At 31.9% G+C, this 23,432-nt stretch overlaps 5 protein-coding genes across 6 annotated transcripts in view; 4 read left to right on the top strand and 1 right to left on the bottom strand.

Moving 5' to 3' along the window:
* Positions 1-273: 273 nt before the first annotated feature.
* On the top strand, positions 274-4,714 carry LOC122628436 (carboxy-terminal domain RNA polymerase II polypeptide A small phosphatase 1). 2 transcript variants are annotated; one of them, XR_006327045.1, is made up of 5 exons: positions 274-587; positions 1,368-1,801; positions 1,903-2,088; positions 2,168-2,474; positions 3,533-4,714. XR_006327045.1 is itself a non-coding variant. In XM_043810742.1 (4 exons), exons 1-4 carry the CDS (start codon positions 518-520, stop codon positions 2,357-2,359), a joined length of 882 nt encoding a protein of 293 aa, XP_043666677.1. In that variant the 5' UTR covers positions 274-517; the 3' UTR covers positions 2,360-4,714. The 2 variants fall into 2 exon arrangements, 1 of the variants encoding a protein (XP_043666677.1); XM_043810742.1 differs by having other exon boundaries at positions 2,168-4,714.
* Positions 4,715-10,642: 5,928 nt separating this feature from the next.
* LOC122628435 (ribonuclease H2 subunit B) lies at positions 10,643-13,385 on the top strand. Its single transcript, XM_043810740.1, has 5 exons — positions 10,643-11,721; positions 11,817-12,055; positions 12,138-12,423; positions 12,514-12,731; positions 12,800-13,385. Exons 1-5 carry the CDS (start codon positions 11,634-11,636, stop codon positions 12,893-12,895), a joined length of 927 nt encoding a protein of 308 aa, XP_043666675.1. The 5' UTR covers positions 10,643-11,633; the 3' UTR covers positions 12,896-13,385.
* Positions 13,386-13,679: 294 nt separating this feature from the next.
* On the bottom strand, positions 13,680-15,329 carry LOC122628431 (bystin). Its single transcript, XM_043810734.1, has 3 exons — positions 15,099-15,329; positions 14,088-15,013; positions 13,680-14,008 (listed from the first exon to the last, which is right to left on the bottom strand). Exons 1-3 carry the CDS (start codon positions 15,240-15,242, stop codon positions 13,750-13,752), a joined length of 1,329 nt encoding a protein of 442 aa, XP_043666669.1. The 5' UTR covers positions 15,243-15,329; the 3' UTR covers positions 13,680-13,749.
* A 66-nt stretch (positions 15,330-15,395) lies between these two features.
* Positions 15,396-19,378, top strand: LOC122628428 (DNA replication licensing factor Mcm7). The gene is made up of 10 exons (XM_043810730.1): positions 15,396-15,551; positions 15,686-15,894; positions 15,963-16,126; positions 16,214-16,394; positions 16,484-16,621; positions 16,688-16,873; positions 16,962-17,175; positions 17,243-17,720; positions 17,811-17,962; positions 18,041-19,378. Exons 1-10 carry the CDS (start codon positions 15,509-15,511, stop codon positions 18,463-18,465), a joined length of 2,190 nt encoding a protein of 729 aa, XP_043666665.1. The 5' UTR covers positions 15,396-15,508; the 3' UTR covers positions 18,466-19,378.
* LOC122628429 (division abnormally delayed protein) overlaps positions 18,816-23,432 on the top strand; it is a 104,361-nt gene continuing 99,744 nt past the window's right edge. The window contains exon 1 of the mRNA XM_043810731.1: positions 18,816-19,835. Within this exon, the coding sequence (XP_043666666.1) occupies positions 19,580-19,835 (256 nt within the window). The 5' untranslated portion in view covers positions 18,816-19,579. The remainder of the gene's footprint in view (positions 19,836-23,432) is intronic.

Here is a 23,432-nt window from a genome sequence, read left to right as displayed (position 1 = left end):
GGTGGAGGTGGTGGTGGTGACGGCGACGGCGACGGCGACGGCGACGGCGACGGCGACGGCGACGACGGCGGTAAAAGAGAAGGAGTGGAGGTGCTGGCGACGACGGTGACGGGTCGGTGGCGGTGGAGGGGGAGGAGGTTTTTCGTCGTCGTCGTCGTCGTCGTCGTCGTCGTCGTCGTCGTCGGTGGTAGCAGTAGTGGTGGTGATAGTAATAGTAGTAACAATAGTAGTGGTGGTAGTGGTGGTGGTAGTGGTAGTGGTGGTGGTGGTACTAGCGGCGGCGGCGGCGGCGGCGGCAGTGGTGGTAGTAGTAGTGGTGGTGGTAGTAGGAGAACGGAATTGCCGTGTCGCGAGCGGCCGAACGAGTTAGCGCGTGTGCGTGCATCGTGCGCGCGTACGCTCTCCTTCGAGGCTTGCGCGCGAGCGCGCGAGCGCGTGTGTCGGTGGTATCCCCCCGCGCGCGCATCCAAGGAATTCACGATCGAGCAACACGGAGGGACTCCCAGCAAATGTTTAAATGGACGCATCGTCCATTATCACCCAAGTGTCGCGGGATGACGAGCTAGGCCAGTTTAATAACGAGAAAGGTAGGTAAACATAACGAGCACGGCTCCCAATCCTACGCCTTTTTCTGCATTTTTCTTCCAGATGCTGGATGGAATCTGCACCTGTTACGGGACTGCACCGCGCCTCTCCTCACCTTCTCTCTCCTAAACTTTGCCTCGGTCCTCTTGCCTCCCCCTTTCCCCTCTACTCCTACGTTTCCTCCATTACTCGTCTCACGGTTCGCCTTCCTTCTCCATTCTATCTTTCTCTCTCTCTCTCTCTCTCTCTCTCTCGTTTCTACTCCTCCACCATCTCGCCCCGCGTTTTCGCCTGGCCTCGCCTCGTAGTCGAACCGTGTCTCTACCAGTTGCCCCTCTTTTCTTTCCCCTTTCCTCCTCATTCTCGACTCGTTTCTCTCTTCCGTGCCATATCTTACCTTGCCGCTGCTTTAATTTACGAACCTCCTAACATTCGTGTCACTAATGCTATCTTTGTCCTACTATGCGCGCGGTGACAAAGATGAAATTTTCGTTACACGTTGATATCGTACATTCTTAGGAACGTAAATGATTCCAAAACACTGTTCCTATATTATGTTTCGTTTCACGACTAAGGCTTTTGCCCTTTCTATAAATATTGATGTTTTGTAGGCCAAAAAATATTTTCTTGTTTTGTCAATATTACATTTGTGTATTTTGTTAATTACAAGTTCTTTTCAAACGAGTGAGTTCTATAACGTAATAACAATAGATTTTCTTTTTGTATTATTAGTGGGGTAAAGGTATTATTATTTTTTTTTTTATTATTACTATCGAATATAGCCCAATTACCACGAGAGAATGAAGCGGCCAGCAACGGTCCCACAGGTGGCAAGAAACCAAGAGGGCGGGGACTCTTGCGTTCTCTGCTTTGTTGTCTTGGTAGAGGACGAGGAAGTAGTTCGAAAAGTTCCAAAACAAGTTCGTTACAAGGAGATGGACGGGGTTCACCGCCTCCAGGAACTGGGTCCCCACGGTATCTTTTACCGCCTGTCAGACACCAGGATATGCATAAAAAGTGCATGGTGATCGATTTGGATGAGACACTTGTGCACAGTTCTTTCAAACCGATCAACAATGCGGATTTTGTTGTTCCTGTAGAAATTGATGGAACAGTACACCAAGTGTATGTCTTAAAGAGGCCTTATGTGGATGAATTTTTGCAGAGGATGGGAGAACTATACGAATGCGTATTGTTCACAGCAAGTTTAGCTAAGGTAGTTATGGGTTTCTTCGTTTAAAATGATAAAAGTTCTAAACTATCCGATTAATATATACTTAGACAAATATATAATATATTTCTATGTTTTATTTGCAGTATGCTGATCCTGTAGCCGATCTGTTAGACAGATGGGGAGTCTTTAGAGCAAGATTATTCAGAGAGTCGTGCGTTTTTCATAGAGGAAATTACGTTAAAGATTTAAATAAGCTGGGAAGAGATCTACAACAAATTATTATTGTCGATAACAGCCCTGCCAGCTATATCTTTCATCCTGATAATGCGGTAAATAATAATTTATACTCTTTCAACATAAACTTCAGAATATACTGATCAAAGATGTTAATTGAAAATTTGATTTTAGGTTCCAGTGACATCCTGGTTTGATGACATGACGGACTCAGAACTATTAGATTTAATTCCATTCTTTGAGAAACTTAGTAGCGTGGAGAACATTTATACAGTTTTGTGCAACAGCAATCATCCATATAATCAAGTATCAACTACGGTACAAAACAGTCCCAGTCCTGGATCAGGTTCGCTTGGTGCTTCCTAGCCCCACCTATGTTCTGGTCAAGTGACCAGTTTTGTTATCACTCGATGTGCATTAAGGAGGATCTTAATTGATTTGTCCAATGCTAACCACTTATTGTGCTGCGATGGATAATCGGGTATGCCCAGTTAGATATTTTATCTAAGGCCAAAAGTACCCGTAGTAGTCTGGGTGAACATTTCTGCGTATCGTTTCCCTGTTATAATAGTGCAACATTAACCGCACTCTGCTTTGTTGTTGCCTTCGAATTTTCTTCCTGATAAGCAGCAACGCGATGAGGAACTAACGTTAGAAGAAAAAAAAAAAAAAAGGAAAACAAAAAGAAAAAGAACGAATAGGTACAGACAGAACGATGAAGAATGAATAAAAATAATACGTGTAGCGATTAGCTTTTGTTACACTTCGATTCAAAGGGTTTTGTTACGATAAAGAGTTTTTTTGATGATGATCGAACAAAAAGAAGAAATCGATAAGTGCTTCGGTGTAATTAGTTAGATCAGAGTACGCAAATGCGTGCATTATATCTTTGATACAGACGAAAGTGAAAAAAATGAATGATATATTTCTTGTTGAATTAGAGCACGCAAATTTTGTGCTATTGCATGATATATACTTGCTGAATACCTCAATGGATAATCTTAAAAATCCTGAACTAAATCCTGAATATAAATCGCACAGAGTCATACAAGAAATTATCAAAGTGATCATTGATAAGTATGAGTCGTTTGATGGGTCGTTCGGTGTTACACATTTTTTTCATCATTTTATTTGGACCAATTTGTTATTAATTTGCATTTCATTTGCTGGCATTACAAATATGTACATCGCATCACAACTTCGAGTTTGTATAGTAATTTTTTTAGCATTTTCCCATAGGATCGATGATATATAATATTACGATCGTTACTTGACGTAATATTGAATATTAAAGCAAAAAATAAAAAAAAAAATAAAAAAAAAAACAAAAAAGAAAATAAAAAAAACAAAAAAATATCAAAAGGCTGGCAACTTAAAATTATGATAATACACTAAATGTTAAATTTGTTTAATCATCTTAAAAGGTACCATCCTTCGTATTTTAAACAGTGAATTTTATTATAATATTTTAGATTAAGTTATTAATATTTTCATGATTTGCCAGTACGATTGACCCTTTTTTTTTTCTTTTTTTCAAAGGAGAATGTGTGCCAGATAGTGAGTCAACTAATTTAATTACAAGAAAGTGATATAACAATTTAAAGAGACCGAGCCAAAATGCATATCATTCTCTCCCTCCAAGCGCAATCGTACGGATAATAAAAAAAAATCTTACGTTAAATGAACAATTATAATAACATGGTTAATGAATTAGATTTATATAGATAATATAGAACCCTTGTGAAGGGTAGGTGGTAGACAACACAATACGTGTAAGTATGTAGTTGTATTCACACTAACAGTGATGATTGATTTTGCACGCTTTATCGTATATACATATTATGTAATGTACAGATTGCGCATTACGTTGATATAATCAATCTTATTATCATTGCTTATATTTTTTATCCTCGTTATTATTATGATTTTATAATGTTATTATTTTTTTCTCCTCTCATTATTTTCATCTCTCCATCTTCTCATAGTTGTTACATTAATGTTATTATTATCACCATTTTGTGATTACTTTTATTAATGCTATCATCTATTTCATCCTTTATGTGACTGGTCCACATTTTAAAGTATTATATATATATATATATTGTTTGTAATGTTCTATATTTGTTGTCGTCGCATAATGTTTTTCATCGATCAGTTTTTACATTAATCGCTTATAAACTGGTAATTCGATTATTATCAAAAAGAAAAAAAGAAAGAAAAAAAAAAGAGATTAACAAAAATCAATCAAACGCGTACAACTTAAACACGATAAATTTGTTTTTATTGATTTGTTGCATTTTTCATTATAAAAGAAAATTGAATATTTATATATGCACTGTATGTAATATCTCTTTTTAAACTTAATAATATTAATTTTTTGTTAAAAATTATGAGAAATACACATTGATATTCCAAAACGGGTAAACATAAGATTAAATGAGTATTTTAATAAATAGTACGGTGAGATATATGTATATATATATATATATTTTTTGTTTTATGTAATTACGAACAGCTTATTTTGTTTACATAAGTGTGCAAAGTTGTATAAATAGATTATCACGATAATATATGTATATCTATGAGCGCATTACATACAGTTTAAGAATCATCTAACAATCGTTATAAAAAACTCTCTAGGACATTTTATCAACTGTGCAATTTATTCTTATTTTTTTGTTTTGTTTTATCCATCTTTTTTTTTTAATTAATTCGAATGAAGAATTTTGCACGAACAAAAGTATATATATATATATATATATATAAATGTTTGCATATATATACATGAGCTGATGATTCATATAAAAGTGTATGGTCTAAGTCAAAAATGAAAAAAAAAATTAGTCTATTGTGTAATTCGTGTAACTGGATCTTTGCTATACAAATTACGTAATAAATTAATTTTTTTTTTTTAATTTTTGATTTGGATTGACCTTTCATAATCATCGGCTCATATATATATATATATATATTTATATTTATATAGAGTTTTTACAAAATTAGAAATATTTTTCATTCACAATATAAAGACGTATATATTTGGATAATAATAACAACACAGACAACCTTCGATAATAGGCGAAGCTTAAAAGAAATAGTATAGTCTATCATAAGCGGATTCGCTTTCACTCTGTTATGCATTTGCTCCTTGCATAGCACATTATAAGAGGATTCTATCGTATTAATGTCGGTAATTCAACACATACTTGAAAATATATATGGAGAAAAATTATTATAAGCTATACTTTCTTTTAAGCTCGTAATCAAATATCTTTTTCTACATTTGTAAAATTAAACTCTTTAACATTGCAACTTAACAATATTAAACGTATCATTAAAGCGATGCGATTTTTCAATCATCTCCTACGATCATTTTGATTGATTTTTTTTTCTTTTCTTTCCTTTTTTTTTTTTTTTTAATGTTAGCAATGAATATATCATTGAAAAAATTATAAAGAAAAAATTGTTATAAGCTATAATTTTTTTTAAGCTCTTAAACAAGCGTCTTTTTTCTATATTTGTAAAATCGAATCCTTTAACGATGCAACTTAAAAATATTAAAAGGTATACACTTAAAGCGACGCAATTCTTTTTGTTTTCTTTTTTTTTTTGAAACGTCTTCTACGATCAATCATTATGATTGATTATTTCCAATGATAGATATTAAAAGATCTTAAAGACGTACAATTTTTTGTCTATTATATTAATTTCTGTTAAACATTATGAAAACGATGATCGTTTCTATGAGAAAACAGTACAAATCAATCAAAATTCTTCTTCGCACTAATAATAGAATATTTTGCACGAGAGAGAGAGAGCGAGCGAGCGAGCGAGAGAGAGAGAGAGAGAGAGAGAGAGAGAGAGAGAGAGAGAGAGAGATGTACGAGTTGCAATCTTTTATATTGGAATACGATATTTGAGAACTATATTGTGTTAGATATGTGTATATATATATGTATATATATGTGTATGTATATATATATATATATATATATATATATATATATATATATATTGAAATCTAATTATACGAGTTGTGGTAAAATAGTAAATGATGAGATACTGTGAAACACTTGTACTTAGTTAAGGAGAGAAAGAGAGAGAGAGAGAAAAAAAAAGGAAGAGAATATATTTTCTTTCTATTATGTTAAGAAGGATAGAGAATGAAATATTTTAATGTATCATGCAAAAGAGAAAAACTTCGCACTTCCATTGAGGCTTTTATATTTACTTTGGATAGATGTTGCGATTAAGTTTTATATATATATATGCATATATGTGTGCGTGTATTATATATATATATATATATATAATACATACATAAATATATATATATATATTGTATGTTGTTTTTTTTCTTTCTTACTTTTTCTATATACATATACACCAGATATACCAGTGCAAAAAACGAGAGAAAGAGAAAATGAATGAATGAAAGAGAAATAAAGAGAGTTAGAATATATAAATGTACATATAGCGTATAAATGCAAATAATGAAAATATTCGTACTTGGAAAAATATGTAAAAAAGAAAAAAAAAAAAAAGAAAAAAATTGTTTCTCTATCTCGCGACTATCACTCTCGGTTTCTTCGAATTTGTTACTTTAACACAATGTGTTAACGATGAAACTGAGAAAAATTGTTTTATCTTTTCGGATGTTTAATATTTTCTTTTTTCCTCCTTTATTCTCTTTTTTTTGTATTTTATTGTTTTTTCTTTTCTTCCTTTTTTTTTAGCGTGATTCGATATCTCGTATTTGCGTATATGAAAGTAAAAACCTATTCTTGTAAAGATATTGATAGTCTCGTATCCCATAACGCCCAGCCAAACGACTCTGTAGAAAGCCAATACACATACATACATACATACATACATAGATCGTGTAACATAAATATCGCAAATATTTTGAAAATATATTTACGATATATATATATATATATATATATATATATATATACACATATAATAGAGCGAATAGAGAGAGAGAAAGAGAGGGAAAGATCCATTTGATTTCACTTCACACACCAGCGTAATTATTTAAATGGAACTTTTAATCTTGCGATGCGTTTTACAATTGTAATTACTTCTTTGAATATATGCCAAAAGATCGCGCGGTGTTAACGTTTTAAAGAAAATATTTCCCACGATATTTTCGAGCGATACAAATAATATATATATATATATATATATATATATATATATGTACATGTGTGTAGTGTGTATGTGTATATCTGTGAGCGTGTACGTGCGTGTGTGTGTATATATATATATATTATAAAAGAAAAAAAAGTAAAGAAAAAAAAAAATAAAATAAAAAGAAAACAACTGTACAAATACGTAGCAAATACCTGATGAACTCGTCTTTTTTACGTTAATGAATATCGAATAAGTGTCGTCGAACGCTTCGAACAAAATTTTATTATATATGTATCTTCTGTGTCTCCCATCACACCGCAAGAAGAGAGGAAAGAAAATAAAAACAAAAAAAAAAAAGAAAGATCAATAACAAACAAATAAATAAATTAGCAGCGAAGCACTCAGAATTGCGTACTCTTCGAATGAAATGAATTCCTTATTGAATTCGATTCGTTTCCTTAAATGCATAAAATAATAGTAAAAGAAAAGAAAAGGAAAAAAAATAAAAGAAAAAATTCTAGCGTTTAGACAAAGAAGTCTGTGCTTCCGTAAATAATTGCAACTTGCAATATTGCAGCACGCGAATTTTTTCATTAAAGGATTGTATCGTCAGTAATTTTATGATTTTATGATCGTCTTGTGTCTATATATATATGTATATATATGTGTATATATATATATATATATATATATATATATATATATATATATATATTTTGATTCGTTTTTGTTGAAAGACAAAATGAAAAGAATAAAAAAATTTTTACTCATTTTTACCATATATTTGATTGTATGACATATTTGTAACAGACTGCAATGTAAAAAAGAGTTTCCGAATATGTATGTATAATATTAGCGTGCATTATTAGTTTATGCGCAAATTTCAAATATTCGAATATGTACTTTGATTATCATCTGTGTAAGTACGAGTGGGGAGAAAATTATTGGCATTAAACAAGATTATATGTATGTATGTATATATATATATATATGTATCTATGTAGATATGTATGTATATGTATACATATATATAAGAGACGATCATTACGAAAGTGATCTAAGTCGTATATTTTTCGTTTTGAAATACATATTTTAAAATATTTTGATTGTAATTATTTATAAAGATTATTTGTTTTTATAAAAGTACGTAAGTATATTTATTCTTAAAGAAAATAATTTTTTTATGTAATGAAAAAAAATTTTTTAAATAGCATCAAACGAAACATCGTTTGTTTCTCAATATCTCAAATAATAGATCACTAATCAGTGGCTTGTATATATAATACACACACACACACACATATATATATATATATTTTCTACTTGCGATCATCATCTTGATATGTTACGGAATAGTGAAATCATCGTCTCACCATTTTTATCATAATCATGTGTCTGTATCATCTTTCTCGATAAGCCTTTTAAACATAGATCACTTAACACGTTACGAAAGATTTAATCTGTTGCTATGATATTTTTTATATCTTTATGGTCTTTGCTGTCTTATCGGTGTGTTGATATTCGATTCAAAAAGAAAGCTACTAAATGTATGAAGAATATGTACATACATACATATATATATATATAAATATATATATGTATATATATATTTTTTCACGTACACACTCTTCTCGCGATGACGACACACAACAATCAAATACAAATAATTAAATAATACATTCGTCATCCGCACCGGTGGAATGGAATGTTTGAGATTTGTCTTTTTTTTTTCTTCGTATTAACGAAAAGATGAGGAAAGAGGAAGGAATAAAAGGAAACAACAGTAACAAGAATTATTGTGCTATGTAAAACGTATCGTTAGATTGTTTGAGAGAAAGAGAGAGAGAGAGAGAGAGAGAGAGAGAAAGAAAGAGGAGAGAGAAATTGTAAAGGGGATTAAAACCAATACTTTTCTCCATGCTAAAGCGTTATTTCGAGAAGGTACACGTTTGTGTGTGTAAACGTGTGTTAATAAATGAATCGATAAAATTGTAAAAAGGATTAGAAAAGAGGAAGAAGAAGAAGGAGGAGAAGAAGATTATAAAAAGAGACGAAAATGAGCGGGAGGCATACGTGTGCGCTTGTGGTGGTGTGATGTGGCCGGTGCATGTGTTTAGAAGAAAAAAATAAAAATAAATGAATAAATAAATAAATAAATAAAAAAAAGAAGAAGAAATTGCAACGGAGAAAGCCGTGCACAGGTTTCGAGCCTGTTAATAAATTCGTAATTTTTTATATAACGCTGAATTATTTTTCGTAAGAAAAATCGCAATGACATACATACACATACACATACACACACGTACACATAAAGGATATGGAGTGACTACGGATATGGCGCTTATACCTTTTTGCGCCTTTAAATATATTACACTATTATATATATATATGTGTATATGTATATATATATATGTATATATATATATATATTTCTATGTACTGTACAAAATCGTCAAAAAAGAAAAGAGAAGGAGAGAAAAGAAAAGAAAAACAACACAAGGAATTTTTAAATGTAATCAGAGCGTTGTGTTAAACGTGGAAAGAGTGAGAAAAAGATAAATATATATAAATATAAATAAATAAATAAATAAATATATATATATACACATACACACACAAATACACACACATACACGAGATAGGAATATATACATGCGCATATTGAATGCGAATAAAAGAGAGAGAGAGAGAGAGAGAGAGAGAGAGAGAGAGAGAGAGAGAGAGAGAGAGAGAGAGAGAATGAGAATGTAAACGTATGAGTGTGTACATGTGAATGTGTGTGTGTGTAAGAGTAGCGATGAAAGTAGGATAAAAAAAAGCGAGAATGAGCGAGATGGAAATTAATTGAAAAAAAAATAAGAAAGAGAGAAGTAAAAAACAAAAATCAGAGTGAAAGATATATGTATGCATGTAAACAAGATTAACGATAATGCCTTGATTTGTAAATAAAACTTCATCACTTCCACTAATGAAAATTTCTCTCTGCAGATTTAATTGTTCCCGATTCACGTTGCTCTTTTAAAAATATTTCGTTCATTTATCATTAACGTAAGGTAAATTTATTATTAGCGTTTGTCAATGTTATTTATTGCAAAAAAATAATAAAAAGGAAAAAAAAAAAACAAGAGCCACGTGAACTATAAATTAAAAATAATGTCTCCTGCCTCACAGGTTACTCTGTGATTTTTTGTTTAATAAATAAATAAATAAATAAATAAATATAAAAAAACTGCAAGGATTTTTGTATATACATATATACACATCCATACACACACATATATATATAAACATATAATATATGTTATATATATAAACATATATGTGTGTGTATATACGTATATATTACGAGATCATTCTTGCAATGACACTGACGATATGTGCGTTTATATATATATATGTATATGTATGTGTGTATATGTACGTGTACACGCCTCTATTCTGATCCAAATGACGTGGTATTTAGGTCGACCTGCTCGATCGCACGCGATTACTCTCGATATTGGATTTCCGTGGGTAGCTCTCTTAAAGTAAAATGTCATCAGTGACGTCCGCGTACTCTATTAACGAGAACTCAAATATTTACCATTTAAAGCAGTAAAATAAGATCGAATGCGTTCCATTCATTCGATCGAAGTTCTTCGATAATTTAATCATATATAGTAAACGACATATGGATCACTATATATAATATGAAAACGAGACATAAATTAAAATTTTTTTTCTTCTTTTTTTCTCCAATATTATACATCTAGAAAAAAAACAGGTGAGTGAAATTGAACAATTAATGATACTAAATACTTGAAAATTCAAATTTCGCGGAAGTAAATGGCGGATGCTTAGCACTCCTTTAACATCAGCGACATCTTTACTTTAGAATTTCTTTGGTTATGTCGTATTAAATTATTCAAACTTCAACCCACGAATTTTTTCTTGAAAACTAGTCAAAATCATAAATATTTGATCGATCAATAAACTTGAAAAATGTTTTCAATAGTATTCTTAATGAAAAGTATAATCATACCGGTTATATATCTTCTATGAAATATTTGAAAAGCATAATGATTATTTTTTTTCCTTTTGTTACTTTATATCTTGCGATGTAATCTATTTATCGAAAGTTGGAGAGAAAAGGATAGTATCTAGTTAACGCTTCCTACGCTAGAGTTCGATATAAGGATTACAATTTGAAACATGGCACAATAACGCGCCACTACTTCTCTGATCGTAGATCGTCTGTAACACATCCGACCGCGCGTCGGAATTTCAAATGTTGCTTACGCTAATCCCAACGAAATGTCTCGTGTACTGAGTTTTCTCACAAAAAGTGACATTGAATTGAAATTAAATATAACACCGAACGATAAAAAGTTAACGCCCTGTTTAATTGTCAAAAATGGCTAACCATTGAATTTTTCTTTTGAATATTAGTTTACAAATAATATAACGTAATAAAATTTATTCAAAGGAAAATATTTAACCTAAAAAATCTTATATTAATACGATCATGCCGCGTATAAAAGCATCGCCTAAAAAATGTGTCAAAACTGGTAATTTAAATCCTGCAACGAACACTTGGGTCTTTCTTATGAAAGGTTAGTGAAAGAAAAAGTCATACGTTGTCTATTTAAAATTGGTATTACATCAAATGCATTCAGTTTAAGATTTCTTATTCTATCATTCTTTTTAGGAGATGGTCTAGAGGGAAAAGATGGAAACTTACCAAACGTAGTCAAACTTAGACATCCTGCGTCGAGTCAACCAGCTATGTTCGTCTTCAGCCCTGGTGATCTTACGATACAAGAGGTTTTAGCATTTGATGAAAACAGAAGGTCATGGTTTATAGATGATAACGTTAAGTCCGATGGTAAAATGCATCTTTCTACTCCAATTGACCCAATCTTTTTAGTTTTACCGTATTTAAGAAAGGTAATTTTATTAAAGATATTAGAAATGAGTAAAAAAAAATAAACATGAATATTAATTATTAGTTATATGTGTGTTATTCTAGTCACCGCAAATACAGCCTCTTGACCAATGTTTATGGGATGAAGATTATCCAGAAACACCTCGCTTAGCTCATTGCCAAAACTTGAAGTTATCTTTAGTTGCAGATCGTAAAGGAGATGAATCTCTTCAAGCTTTCAAGTACAACGAAGAAAAAACGTTAAATTGGTTGAAAAAAAAAGTAGAAAGAGTAGCCGAAGTTTTAAAACAGAAAAGCATTCATGTATCGCAAGGAGCTATAAGTGCTACATACGTTAAAAATACTAAATATGAAAGTGGTACTGAACTAGGTAGGAATTTTCTTCAAATTCGAAACAACTGAAACAAAAAAAAAAAAATAAATAAATAATTCAATTAAATCTCTTTAATATGTATTTCAGAATATTTGAAATATGCACATGGTATAGTATCTGAATATTTGGCCGATGATATAGCAAAAAAATTGGCACAATATCTAAATATACCAGAGGAAGTAGAAAGAAAACGTAAATTGAGTAGTCCTAAGCACGTAATCGAGGAGAAGAAATTCAAAAGAGAAACTTCTGAAGAAGATTTAACCCCACGTACCAAAGCTTTGGATTTGTCAAAACCTGAGAAGGTATGTTATTGGCAAAAATAGATTTTTATATATTAATGTATATACTCAGTTTACCATTTATATTTTAGCTTCAGAAAACTCCAACATTAAATAAGAAGGAGCTTGCTAGGCAAAAAGCAGCTGTTGGATCTAAAAGTATTACTAGCTTTTTTAAAAAAAAATGAATTTTAGTAAGTTACAGATTATAAATTATTGGAGACTGTATTAATAAGTTATAATGGAGTACTTGCATTCCTATAAAAGTTATTCCTAAAACTTAAAAAATTGCTAAATCAGAATGTTATATGATCTATTTTACGATTTGTGTCGTCTTATTTACTTTACTGTAATGTCGTTTTTTAATCAGTAATTACATATCTATATTTTAACCTGTTGGAGACTGCTTGTAAAAATATTGTTAGTGATCTTATAAAAAACCTTGTTTTTATAATGTAATGTAAATGATAAATAATGTTTTAAAACGACAGGATGGAAAAACATTGTGATTTCAACATTGTTTTATATTGAAATTATTTATGATATATATACATAGATATATATATATATATACATTGCAAAACAAAGCAATATCTTTATATAACTCCTTCCACTTTAAATGTATAGGCTCTGTAATCAACAAGTATCAATTCTGAATTAAAAACATCTTTTAATCTATAGCTTGTAATAATCGTTTCTCAATGGCATTTCATAAAAACTCATTATACTAAAGAAAAGTTTTAAATTTTGTAAGCTATTTTTTACATTTATCAAAAGTCTGATAAATTTTGTATATATTTTACACCTCTAGAGGCTTAAATATATATTATTTTTAACACAGTGTCATGAATTAAAAAATTTTTCAAAATAATAACTGTTCTAAAAAAAAATTAAAGATACGTTTATAAGTATTTAATATAACTCGTTTAAGTAAATTTCATAATAATTAAAAATAAATAATAATAAAAGTAATATTACTTATAAACTTCATTATATAAAAATATTTTTTTACATTTTTTATTATATCGTTTTTAATGTTAAATTAATCCTGACATGACATAGGTTCTGTTTGAATGTCATTCATAGGTTCTGTTGTAGGCTCAGTCATTTCTACATCTCTACATTTTGCATTTTGTAATTCTCTTCGTATCTCATGTGTAATAACATGATGTGACTGTTTCTTTAACAATTTTAACAAAGCTTCTTTTTGTTCTGAACTTATATCACATTTGTAACGCTGTACAAAGGTTAAAAAAGCTTGATGCCATAGTACTGGCAATTCTCTTGTATCCCTTTCAAATCTGAAATATGATTTTATAAATATCTAGCATTGAATAATTCTCTATTGTTTATTTAACATGTAATTTAATAATAATTTACCTTAAAAAGTGAAAAACAACACCATCTATCACCCTGTATGGAAGCGCATATTTTTTGTCTAAAAATATTCTGAGAAATATACTATTTGCACCGGTATAGTCCATCTCTGCAATTTTTAATATTGCCGCAGACGAATGTAAAATTGGAATAGAATTTTTTGCTATTACCGAACCAATAATAACGGCTTCTCTAAGCGTACATGTACCAGATTCTAAAAGAGGAAGTAAAATTCCTTTCATAAAGCCAGCAGGCTTAAACAAAGCTTTTCTTAATGCTTGATATAAATGAAAATTGAGTCTTTTATATTCAGCTAGATCATCCCTAATACGAGGTAATAGAACGAGATTATAAAATCTTTGTGCCATTTTGTCTTTAAGATTAGAGGCAAATATTCTTGTAGCTTGATACATAGCTGCAGCAGACCATCTTGGTGGTTCTGTTATGTAAAGAATCTGTTCCCAATTCCTTAAACTTGGAATAATCTTAAAAGCCTTTGGCAATTTACCACTACGATATTTACTTAATACGTCTCTAACTCCTTGATACATTACTTTAACTTTTGGATCTAATTCTTGCATTTGCATGGTACCTGCATCAGAAAATTGCGTTTCTATCTCTGTCTTTTTCTCTGTTAATTTCTCCATTATAATATCAGCTAACGTTCTCATCGGTACCGGATCTTTAGCCATAAATTTTTCTAATGCACGTTCGTCTTCTTCGCTAATTTCTATGTTTTCATAATAGTGAGTCCCTTGTACATCATCTTCACTGGACTCATCTTCATTATCACTAAATTCAACTCCAAGTTTTGTCAATGGCTTTTTTACAGAACCCGAAACCCGACCCTCTTCATTCTCTTCTTCCATTTCCATTTGTTGTCGTCTTGCTTGTAGTAATATCTTTTTTGTAAGCGTAGGATCGACATACTAAAAAATTATAAAGTAATTTTCCTCTTATGCGTTCCTACGTAATTTGTATTTTCAAGTAATAAGTAAGTAAATACGAACTAACCTCTTCGTCGTCGTCATTGCGATTTCTGATCTTCTGTCTATTTTTCGCTGTAACAGATTTGTCCGCTTCTATTTGATCAGCTAAACCTACTTTCGTTTTTCTTTTCTCTCCTGCAGATACTTTAATTCTCTTTGCCTTCCCCATAATTTTATTTTAATCAGAACAGACAGCACGAAGTGAAACACACATGCGATCTTAGTATAGACGAGGTTATATGTGCTCTCCCACGTGACCACCTACCGACTGGTATAGAGATGTCACGTGACCGTACAAAAGCATGTCATAAGAAATATCCGGTAACATTTAGGCGGGAATCAACGAGAGTCGTTTTATGTTTACTTTAATTTACAGAAAAGTCGTGTTAATATAATAAGGAAAAGTATTGTATTTTTATTTATATCTTTTACAAAATGGCACCGAAGAAAGCATCGAGAGATTATATTAAAGATAAAGGTAGATCTGAAGTTATAAATATCAATTAATTTCTAACCATAGATATAGTATATATATCATATTTTATTATAAACATATAGGATGTTGCATTAACTATATTTATGTGCGTATTAATATTATATATGTTGTTATAGAGCAACTCAAGACATTTTTAACAGAATTTATGGTTATGGATGATAAAACTGGTGACAAAACGTTTAAGTACAGACAACAACTTACTAAACTTGCTCATCGTGAACAAGTAGCTTTTATTATTGAATTAGATGATATGCAAGAGTTTGATGATGAATTGGCTGCAGCTATTGCTAATAATACCAGAAGATATGTTAACTTGTTGTTAGAGGTATGCTTATATTCTATTCTTTCTTCTTTGTCCTTTATAAAATAATCTAATAATCCTGCATTTTCAAGCTTGTGCAAGAGATACTACCAGAGTTTAAAGAAAAACCTGTATCTGCTAAAGATGCATTGGATGTATATATTGAACATCGATTATTAATAGAAGCTCGTAATAGACATCCAGGTGATCAAAGAGATCCTAGGAACAGATATGCTCCAGAACTCATGCGACGTTTGTCAGTTATAAACTATTGATATTTTTTATGAATGTTTGATCTTTAATTTGCGATATAAAAAATGTTAATATTTCTATATTATTACAGTGAAATATATATCAAAGATTTTAATGATGTAAAAGCACTTTCTGTTAGAGAAATAAAAGCAGAAAAGATAGGAAAATTGGTTACAGTTAGAGGTATTGTAACTAGATCCACCGAAGTAAAGCCCATGATGGTTGTTGCTACTTATACCTGTGACCAATGTGGCGCAGAAACGTATCAACCGGTATTAAACGAAGTTTTATGATATTTATACAAATATCTTACCATTGTTGATAACATTCCTTCAAATATACATTGATAAAATAATTGTAGGTACAATCACTTAGTTTTATGCCATTGAGAACATGTCCTAGCGACGATTGTCGTGTGAATAAGGCAGGTGGCCGATTGTATATGCAAACAAAAGGATCAAAATTCGTTAAATTTCAAGAACTTAAGCTGCAGGAACATGTAAGACATTCTTATGACAATATACATTACTCGTAACAACAATTAAACATGTCAAATTTATTTCAGAGCGATCAAGTTCCAGTTGGTCATATTCCTAGAACAGTGACGATTTTTTGCAGAGGCGAAACTACACGACAATGCTTACCGGGAGATCACGTAACCATTACTGGAATCTTTTTACCTTTAGTGAAAACTGGTTTTAACGCCAGAGGTGGTTCCGCACTTTTGAGCGATACATACTTGGATGCACATGTACGAAAATTCGTCATTCCTCTTTTTCTTTATCATCTTTCTTTTTTCCCAAACTCGAAGGATAGTGATTTAAATACATATATTTTAGAGAATCGTTTGTTGTACGAATTCGCAAACCATAGACGACAGTAGCGCACAATTAACGGATGAAGAATTGGCATTATTATCGCAAGATGATTTTTATAGTAAATTGGCTTTATCATTGGCACCAGAAATTTACGGATTGGAAGATGTTAAGAAAGCATTACTGTTACTTCTCGTCGGTGGCACGGATAAAAAGAAGGGTGACATCAAGATCAGAGGTAGATATTACGTTTTAATAGATAATTTAACGATAACAACGATAATAATTTCTTTAATTTTATGCAGGAAACATCAATGTTTGTTTGATGGGTGATCCAGGTGTTGCTAAATCTCAATTACTTTCGTTCATAACGCGTTTAGCACCCAGATCGCAATATACTACAGGAAGAGGATCCTCCGGCGTTGGTTTAACCGCAGCCGTAATGAAAGATCCTTTGACCGGTCAAATGATACTCGAGGGTGGAGCTTTGGTATTGGCCGATCAAGGAGTTTGTTGCATTGACGAATTTGATAAAATGGCAGATGCAGATAGAACCGCTATACACGAAGTAATGGAACAACAAACGATATCGATCGCCAAAGCTGGAATCATGACGCGTTTAAACGCTAGAGTTTCTATCTTAGCAGCGGCTAATCCCGCTTACGGAAGATATAATCCTAAAAGAACGATCGAACAAAACATTCAGCTTCCGGCTGCTTTGTTATCGAGATTTGATTTATTGTGGCTTATTCAAGACCGTGCCGATAGAAGTAACGATTTGAAGTAAATATTTTATGACTCGATGTTCTTGTTATTATTTGAAAGTTCGTTAGATCGATGGATGATCAGAGATATATACCTTATATTTTATAGAATGGCACAGCACATAACTTACGTTCATCAACATTGTTCTCAACCACCTACCGAAACTGAAGTATTGGACATGAATTTAATACGAAAGTATATTAATTTATGTAAAGCAAAGGAACCTTCCATTCCGGAGGATTTATCGGAATATATCGTCGGTAAGTGTTAGATAATATTTAGGAAATAATTTATTGAATTACAACTACGTGAAATGTTTCCTTTTGTTATCATCGCAGATTCGTATGTGGAGATGAGAAGAGAGTCACGTAACAGCACCGATAAAACTTTCACTTCTGCTCGTAATTTATTAGGGGTTCTACGATTGGCAACAGCGTTGGCGCGTCTCAGATTAGCGAACGTTGTCGAAAAAGAGGACGTCGCTGAGGCAAATAGATTGGTCGAAATGTCAAAGCATTCAATCAATTATTCAGAAACCAAACCGAGTAACGCTCAAAGAAATCCTATTGACAGAATTTATTACCTTATTTTGGAACTAGCCAGTGGTAGTAAAACTGTAAAAGTATCGGACATATTGGAACGATGTACGAGTAAAGGATTTAAGCCCGATCAAGTGGACGAATGCATAGAAGAATACGAGAGATTAGATGTTTGGCAAGTGAATCAAACGAGAAGACAGATAACGTTCATTCAAAAAGATTAATTCGATATGTATATGTATCCTCTATCCCCTATCCTGTGTCAAATCATATCGTATCGTATATCCTACGAAAGTCGGATTTTACGTGTATCGAAACGTTAGCTTTTTTTTTTTTTTTTATAAACATACATCGATGTAACTTAATAAAGAAATAAATTTCTATTACTTTAATATACGATCCTTTGTCGGTAGTTCGAGTGACGGTAATTCAGGCGAGCGACGGTAGATGGCGCAGTAACGTAGTAACTCGGAAGGATTCGGATAAGTTCGGACTAGTTCGGTTCGGCGGCGCGCTCTCGGCACGGGACGCTCTCGGTACGGTGGTTCAGTCGCATCGAGCGATCCGCGAGACGCGTATCGCGTCCCCGTGCATGCATGCGTGCGGGTGTGCGTGCGTCTCTCTCTCTTTTTAAGTGTATACCGCGATTTTGATCGGAGTCTCGTTGGTGGTGCCGTATTCGTTTGTAACATCCTCGAGAGATTATCGATAATAAATAACAATAAGAAAGAGCTGGTGTTCCTCTCGGGTTCCTTTATCGTGTCGACGTCTTTTAAAGCACGTTCCGTCGTATATATCACGACTATTGGCGGCCGGCAGTGGCCGAGGTCGTCGGCTCGCGGCTCCGGTGCGTGAACGCGCGTGCATGTGGTACTAGTATCGCGACACGGTGCTTTTCACGATAATCCAAATGTTGTCGTCGGATGCGACTTTGGATCGTCGTTCTCATAACGAACGTGGACCTTTTCGTACTCGTCGACGTAGTAGCGAGTTGATCGTCGTCGCTTGACAACGCGGTAAGAAAGGAAGAAGAAGATCTTTGTGAGAAAAAAGTCGAAGAAAACGACGACAACGAAGAAGACGAAGAAGAAGAAGAAGAAGAAGAAGAAGAAGAAGAAAAAGAAAAAGAAGAAGAAGGTGAACGTTCGACGAGAAAATAAGAAAGAAAAAGAGAAGAAAGGAGTCTCGTTGGCGAATTAATCGCATCTCTTATTCACGTTCGGTTAATATATACACACACACATATATATATATATATCTCATTCTCTCTCTCTCTCTCTCTCTTTCTCCGGCAAGTCTAAGCGAGCCGCGCGCGCGTCGCGGTGCCATTTTGGCAAAATGAAAATAATAACGGTTAGGAGGCAGAACGCAGGGTGTGCATCACCGGCATCGCTTATTCTCTTCCTCCTCCTCGGGATTTTATTCGGCGGTTGCGTCGACGCCGTTCTATCGCGTTTACCGCGTTCTCTCGACCGTTCGAAAAACGAGACCGATTGCGAACAAGTCGCAGCCTTCTTCGAGAACGAGAACAATGTCGTAGCGAGGTTGATAACTACGAGGCCGGAATCTGGGACCACGTCTCCTATATCTAAGAGTAAGTACTAAACGTTTTTCTATATCTCTCATCTTGTTCTTATTTTTTTCTTCTTCTTCTTCTTCTTATTATTATTATTGTTATCTTTGTGTATTGTTTTTATTAATAATAATCCACAATCGAGCAACACGTGCGAATGCAACAATTTAAATTAACCGCTTTAAAATGTCGCCAATATCATGTTGAACGTTCGTAATCGAATATTCTCGTTTGCGATTATCGAGCTTATATCGTTTACTCGTTCGTTTATCGATTTGAATAATATTTCAAGAGGATCGTTAAAAGTGGATAGAAAATCAGAAATAACGGGTACAATTTCTTGCTCTGTTGCTATTGCCATTTACCGACAATTTTTGCGACGACGAGGTACGCTAGTGATCACATATACGTGTAGTGTGTATGTGTGTGTGTCATATAGGTATGTAAGTACGAGATGACGATGGACGTAAGTACATATAACGCGCACGTGCTGCTTAGAAATCTTCTTCAGACTCGATACAACGGTACGTGGAAGAGAGCAACTCCTACGACATACAAATATACATAGATATATGGTGTAGTTACCAATACCATTGCCGCACCATTTTGTTGCTATAGTCAGCTGATATTAACATCCATCACACATTTTAAGTATTTTTATTTTTCTTTTTTTATTTTTTTTTTTATTCTTATTCTTTGTATCGATTATTTTTATTCTTTTCTTTTTATTTTGAACTTTTAACTTGTTTCCTAAAATATATAATTATATATTAGACAAAAATGTCTCCTTACTATTCGTGTATACGTACATACATATATACGTATGATAATACAAATTTATAAATTTGTAATAATAATAATAATAATAATAACCATAATAATAATAATAATAATAATAATAATAATAATAATAATAATAATAATAATACGAATATTAATAAATGTGTGTGTGTATGTGTATATATAGATATATACATAGATATATCTATCTATGTGTATGTTAGTATGTATGTATGTATATATATCTTTTATATATATATATATATATATATATATATATATATATATATATCTTACGTATATAAAGGTAGAAAAGGAGAAAATATGAAAATTCACTCTTCGCCCGGATATATCGCAACTTATCGATTGTCTTCGGGTCTAGCATAAGCGACTCACGTTTATCCTACGTGCCTTAGGGCAAAACCTAGCGAAACGTTCTCTAAAATTTATCACATTCGATTCGAACGAAGATACTACGTCTACTATTGTTTATTTATTATTTGCCTCTTTATATTCTACTACGTAGTATTTAAAAAAATTCCAAAGGAAAGAAAACCTGGAACGAAGAAAAGGAAACATCTCTGTTACGTGTATATATTTATATATACCTTTTATTATTGTTTATTTATCATTTACTCTCTTACACTTTTTGTACTTTACTTTGTAGGTACTACGTATCTACTACGTGATTATTATTGCTGTTATTATTAATATTATTATTATTTAAACAAACAGTTAAAGAAAACAAATGTCTTTTTCTATTGTATGGATAAATGTATATATTATATATATATATATATGATACATATATATTAATGCACATTTATAATTAATATATATGTATATATATATATATGATATAAAAGTTCTTAGATGATTTTTAAAAAATCGATTACTCTTTTTCGAGACTTCGTTAGACTAATTTCTAATTTTTTTTTTTTTCTTTTTTCCCCATTCAGATCGTAAAACTCCGAACTTAGGATTTTCTAGTCTATCCTGTGTATGTGTGTGTGTGAGTTTATATATATATTTTTTTGTTTGTTTGTTTTCAATGAACATCAAAAGATAGTAGAGATTAAGTTAATCCAGTAACGAGTACTCGATCTAAGAGCCTTCATTCTAATTGCCGGAATTTATTTAGAAGCCCTCCAGCATCGTTTCGTTAAACGTCCTTAATCCCATTAGGCGAAACGAGACTCGAAACCTTCTTGTAAAAATTTCCTTCAATTGTCGTGAGACCAGCTAGTTCTAGAAACCAATCCGACTAGTTCTTTCTTACGTTTACTCGATCGATCGATCGATCGTTCGTTCGTTCATTCGTTAATTCGTTCGATCCATCGATCGACCAAATAGATAAAAAGTTAAAAAATACAAAAAATACAAAACGTAAATTCGTAAATAAATCTCCTAGATATTAAAGATAGACGCATTGTAAGCACGATTGTTTCCTTTTTTTTTTCTTTTCTTTTAGAAAATTAAAAAATATATTTTTGTATTTTTTACTTCGTACAGTCATCAGCTGTAATAATCCTTAGATTTTACATGCATGTATACGCATGAAGTTAAATACATATAGTTTTACTATATCATTAGTTAATTTTTATTAGAAATTTATTCGCAAAAATATTTCCGTTTCGGTGAAACGATTTTGTCTAATAAATTAAATTTTCATTAAGAAAGAAGAGATTTTTTTTTTCTTTTTTCGTCTTAAATACATGTACGTACATGCATTTGTACATACACATACACGTGTATAAAATTTATAGTAGATACATAAAGATGATACATAAAGATATATACATATATAGTGAATGAAACATATGTGAACTCGGTAAACTCGTTGGTTCGCGAACGTAAACCTGGTAATTCGTTCTAATTAGCTCGATGTGCATCGTTGCGTGGGAATTACATTTTGGCTAATGAGCACGACAACGGCCTGCGATGTTAACTTTCTGCGATGTTCGCGAATCACCGAAATAACAATACTAACTTCGAGAGGGTAAACTTTGTGACAGTGTGAATAAGATCCTTCCGATTATAAGATCGTTAGATTGTCCTCATAACTTTAGTATCTGTACTGATTATCTTTCACGTATCTTATCTACCAGACACGACAGATATTTGATTATTTTTTTCTTAAAATAACAAGGCCCAAATTTTCTAGGCTAAGATAGTTTTATGATACGAAAGAAAAAAGAAAAGAAAAAAAAAATAAGATGAGCGTACAAAGCCTCGCAAAAAGAGAGTAATTAATTTTTAAAATCATCTAGTTAACTTTTCAGGTTTAATCTGTAGTTAAACTTCGTTAAGTTTGTTCATTTTTATGTAGTTAATGTTTTAATGGTAAAGAAACATTTTTTTAGGTAGATGCGTGCGTGTGCGTGTATGTATAGGTATATTTGAATAAGAAATTTGAATAAAATTTGAAATAATAATTTTCTAACGTTTCATACGTCGTTGTATAACTTCGTATAACATTACGTAATTTTCAAGTCATACATACTTATACATATATACTTTTTTTGGGGTAAATTTTCATACGTTTTATCGTTAGAAACTTGACACTTCATATCCGACGTTTTTCATGATTTTTGAGAACATAAGTTATACTTATTGTTAGTACGGTATAATCATATCAACGTAGTATATAATTATATCAGCATTAGTATAATATTAGAAAAATGTTTTTTAGACAAATACTATATAATAGGAATCGCAGGTGAAAGGTTTTCAAATGATTTTTAAAAACTTGATCGCTCTTTATTTTTAAGACACCTTTTAGATCCCGGAATATTAAGTTTCTCATTTTACAATTTGACCTCCTCCAAAAAAAAAAAA

This window comes from Vespula pensylvanica, chromosome 4 (assembly GCF_014466175.1).
Source record: "Vespula pensylvanica isolate Volc-1 chromosome 4, ASM1446617v1, whole genome shotgun sequence".
Lineage (NCBI taxonomy): Eukaryota > Metazoa > Arthropoda > Insecta > Hymenoptera > Vespidae > Vespula > Vespula pensylvanica.
The sequence above is the reverse complement of the archived record's forward strand: the minus strand, read 5'-3'. Positions and strand labels throughout refer to the sequence as shown.

Bases quoted from the DNA above. Each gene is read 5' to 3' on its own strand.
- LOC122628428 (XM_043810730.1), top strand. From the start codon at position 15,509: ATGGCACCGAAGAAAGCATCGAGAGATTATATTAAAGATAAAG. The intron at 16,622-16,687 runs GTAAGACATTCT...AATTTATTTCAG, and splicing joins AACTTAAGCTGCAGGAACAT to AGCGATCAAGTTCCAGTTGG. The intron at 17,963-18,040 runs GTAAGTGTTAGA...TTATCATCGCAG, and splicing joins TTTATCGGAATATATCGTCG to ATTCGTATGTGGAGATGAGA.
- LOC122628431 (XM_043810734.1), bottom strand. From the start codon at position 15,242: ATGGGGAAGGCAAAGAGAATTAAAGTATCTGCAGGAGAGAAAAGAAAA. The intron at 15,014-15,098 runs GTTAGTTCGTAT...ATAATTTTTTAG, and splicing joins GCAATGACGACGACGAAGAG to TATGTCGATCCTACGCTTAC. The intron at 14,009-14,087 runs GTAAATTATTAT...ATCATATTTCAG, and splicing joins GTTGTTTTTCACTTTTTAAG to ATTTGAAAGGGATACAAGAG.
- LOC122628436 (XM_043810742.1), top strand. From the start codon at position 518: ATGGACGCATCGTCCATTATCACCCAAGTGTCGCGGGATGACGAGCTA. The intron at 1,802-1,902 runs GTAGTTATGGGT...TTTTATTTGCAG, and splicing joins TCACAGCAAGTTTAGCTAAG to TATGCTGATCCTGTAGCCGA. The intron at 2,089-2,167 runs GTAAATAATAAT...ATTTGATTTTAG, and splicing joins TCTTTCATCCTGATAATGCG to GTTCCAGTGACATCCTGGTT.
- LOC122628435 (XM_043810740.1), top strand. From the start codon at position 11,634: ATGCCGCGTATAAAAGCATCGCCTAAAAAATGTGTCAAAACTGGTAAT. The intron at 12,056-12,137 runs GTAATTTTATTA...GTGTTATTCTAG, and splicing joins TTTTACCGTATTTAAGAAAG to TCACCGCAAATACAGCCTCT. The intron at 12,424-12,513 runs GTAGGAATTTTC...TATGTATTTCAG, and splicing joins TGAAAGTGGTACTGAACTAG to AATATTTGAAATATGCACAT.